Below are 2500 nucleotides of genomic sequence, written 5' to 3' on the forward strand. Positions count from 1 at the left end.
TACTGTAGCGGAGAGAGATGTGAATAACCACGTAATATAATGGATATATAAAATATATACTACACTAACCATTGAAGAGAGAGAGAGAGAGAGAGAGAGAGAGAGAGAGAGAGAGAGAGAGAGAGAGAGAGAGAGAGAGAGAGAGAGAGAGAGAGAGAGAGAGAGAGAGAGAGAGAGAGAGAGAATACATGTAAACGAAAAGTGCTTAGTAGGTGTAGTAGTATTAACATTATAGCAATAATGATGACAATGATGATAACGAGAAAACATAAAGACAAAAAATAAACTGAAAATAAACTCGACAATAATGATTATATGATAATAATAATGACAACAACAATGAAAACTAATAACAATGACAATAATGATAGAATAATGATAATAGTAATAATGTCAGTTATGATAATAATATTAATAATGATAATAATAACAACAATAATAATAACAAAAATAATAATAACAATAATAATAATAACAACAAAAATAATAACTACAACAACAACAAAAATGATAATAATAATAATAATAAAAATAACAATATTGATAATAAAAATAACAATAATAAAGTAGAAACGCGCAAACACACATTATTTCCTTAACTGCTCACCTGGCACGAGTCCTTCCCCTCATCGCCGGCGCAGATCATGCCATCCAGGATTCCGCCGTCATAGAGAGAGTTGCATGCAGCGTTTGTCAAGGTTGTCACTGTCACTTCGTAGAGTTGTGGCAAATAACGTCCACCTGCGGGAAACGGCGAGGTTGTATATGGAAATTTTGTGTGTGTGTGTGCGTGTGTTATAACGATGATAATTGGGGGTTTGGGTTGTATATGAAATTTGTGTGTGTGTGTGTGTTATAACGATAATAATTGGGGGTTTGGGTTGTTTATGAAATTTGTGTGTGTGTGTGCGTGTGTTATAACGATAATAATTGGGGGTTTGGGTTGTATATGAAATTTGTATGTGTGCGTGTGTGTGTTATAACGATAATAATTGGGGGTTTAGTGTGATAGGCTCTTGTGATTTCATTTTTTATCTTTATTGTTTTGTTTGATTTACTTATTGCTATTATCCATCGGCGGAGGAGGATCTGAACGCAGGTCAGACGAGAACGCGCCCACTGCACGACTCAGCACGCGTTTCATGATTCGATGGCTCCGTGATTCCATATCGATATAATGTTTGAACGATTTGATATAGATGTAATTCTTTGATGATTTTGGTTCAGTTCTTTTTTCTATAGATATGAAAGTTCCACGATTCCACATAGATATGATGCTTTGATGATTACACACGATTTTCTCCATGAAAATAACCCCAATTTTCACAAACTTTCCCTCAAGAAAAAAAGAAAAAAATCTTATGCATTCTCCCCAGAGCTAAAATACCCCCACACCCTCCCTCCACCCCACCCCACCCCACCGCACCCCCTCCACCCCACCCCACCCCTCCACCCCACCCCACCCCCTCCCTCACGCCCACCCCTCCCCTCCCCCCTCCACCCACCCCCTCCCCCTCCACCCACCCCCTCCCTCCCTCCTCCACCCACCCCCCCTCCCCTCCACTCCACCCCCTCCCCTCCCTCCACCCCCTCCCCACCCCTCCACCCACCCCCTCCACACACAAGAACCCCACAAAGACCCCTCCGAACACTTGAACCGCTCATATTCCCCCCCCCCCCCGCTGAAAAAAAAAAAAAAAAACGGACTCCCACCACCAACTCACTCTCGGACTGGGCGCCCCAACCCGTCACGGTGGCTCTGACGTCACCGTAGGACTCGCCGGCGGAGGGCAGACAGACGGGGGCGACGGTGTTGTCCGAAGGCCACGTGATCTTGGACGAGAGCTTCAGCAGGGCGATGTCGTTCTCCAAGGTGTTGCCGTCGTACCGCGGGTGGATCACGACCTGGAAGGAGGCAGCGTGGTGGTAGCGGAGGTCCGTCTGTCTGCCTCTCTATCTATCTATCTCTATCTATCTATCTCTATCTATCTATCTCTATCTATCTCTATCTATCTATCTCTATCTATCTATCTCTATCTATCTATCTATCTATCTATCTATCTATCTATCTATCTATCTATCTATCTATCTATCTATCTATCTCTATCTATCTATCTATCTATCTATCTATCTATCTATCTATCTATCTATCTCTATCTATCTATCTCTATCTATCTATCTATCTATCTATCTATCTATCTCTATCTATCTATCTATCTCTATCTATCTATCTATCTATCTATCTCTATCTATCTATCTCTATCTATCTATCTCTATCTATCTATCTATCTATCTATCTATCTATCTATCTATCTATCTCTATCTATCTATCTATCTATCTATCTATCTCTATCTATCTATCTATCTATCTATCTCTATCTATCTATCTATCTATCTATCTATCTATCTCTATCTATCTATCTCTATCTATCTATCTCTATCTATCTCTATCTATCTATCTCTATCTATCTCTATCTATCTATCTCTATCTATCTATCTC

The 2500-nt window shown here is 40.4% G+C and overlaps 1 protein-coding gene across 1 annotated transcript in view; it reads right to left on the reverse strand.

Moving 5' to 3' along the window:
* Positions 1 to 595: 595 nt before the first annotated feature.
* LOC138860504 (trypsin-1-like) overlaps positions 596 to 2500 on the reverse strand; it is an 8399-nt gene continuing 6494 nt past the window's right edge. The window contains exons 4-5 of the mRNA XM_070118083.1: positions 1725 to 1905; positions 596 to 741 (exon numbers count right to left, since the gene is read on the reverse strand). Of these exons, the coding sequence (XP_069974184.1) occupies positions 596 to 741; positions 1725 to 1905 (327 nt within the window). The remainder of the gene's footprint in view (positions 742 to 1724; positions 1906 to 2500) is intronic.

Source organism: Penaeus vannamei, chromosome 41 (assembly GCF_042767895.1).
Source record: "Penaeus vannamei isolate JL-2024 chromosome 41, ASM4276789v1, whole genome shotgun sequence".
Classification (NCBI taxonomy): domain Eukaryota; kingdom Metazoa; phylum Arthropoda; class Malacostraca; order Decapoda; family Penaeidae; genus Penaeus; species Penaeus vannamei.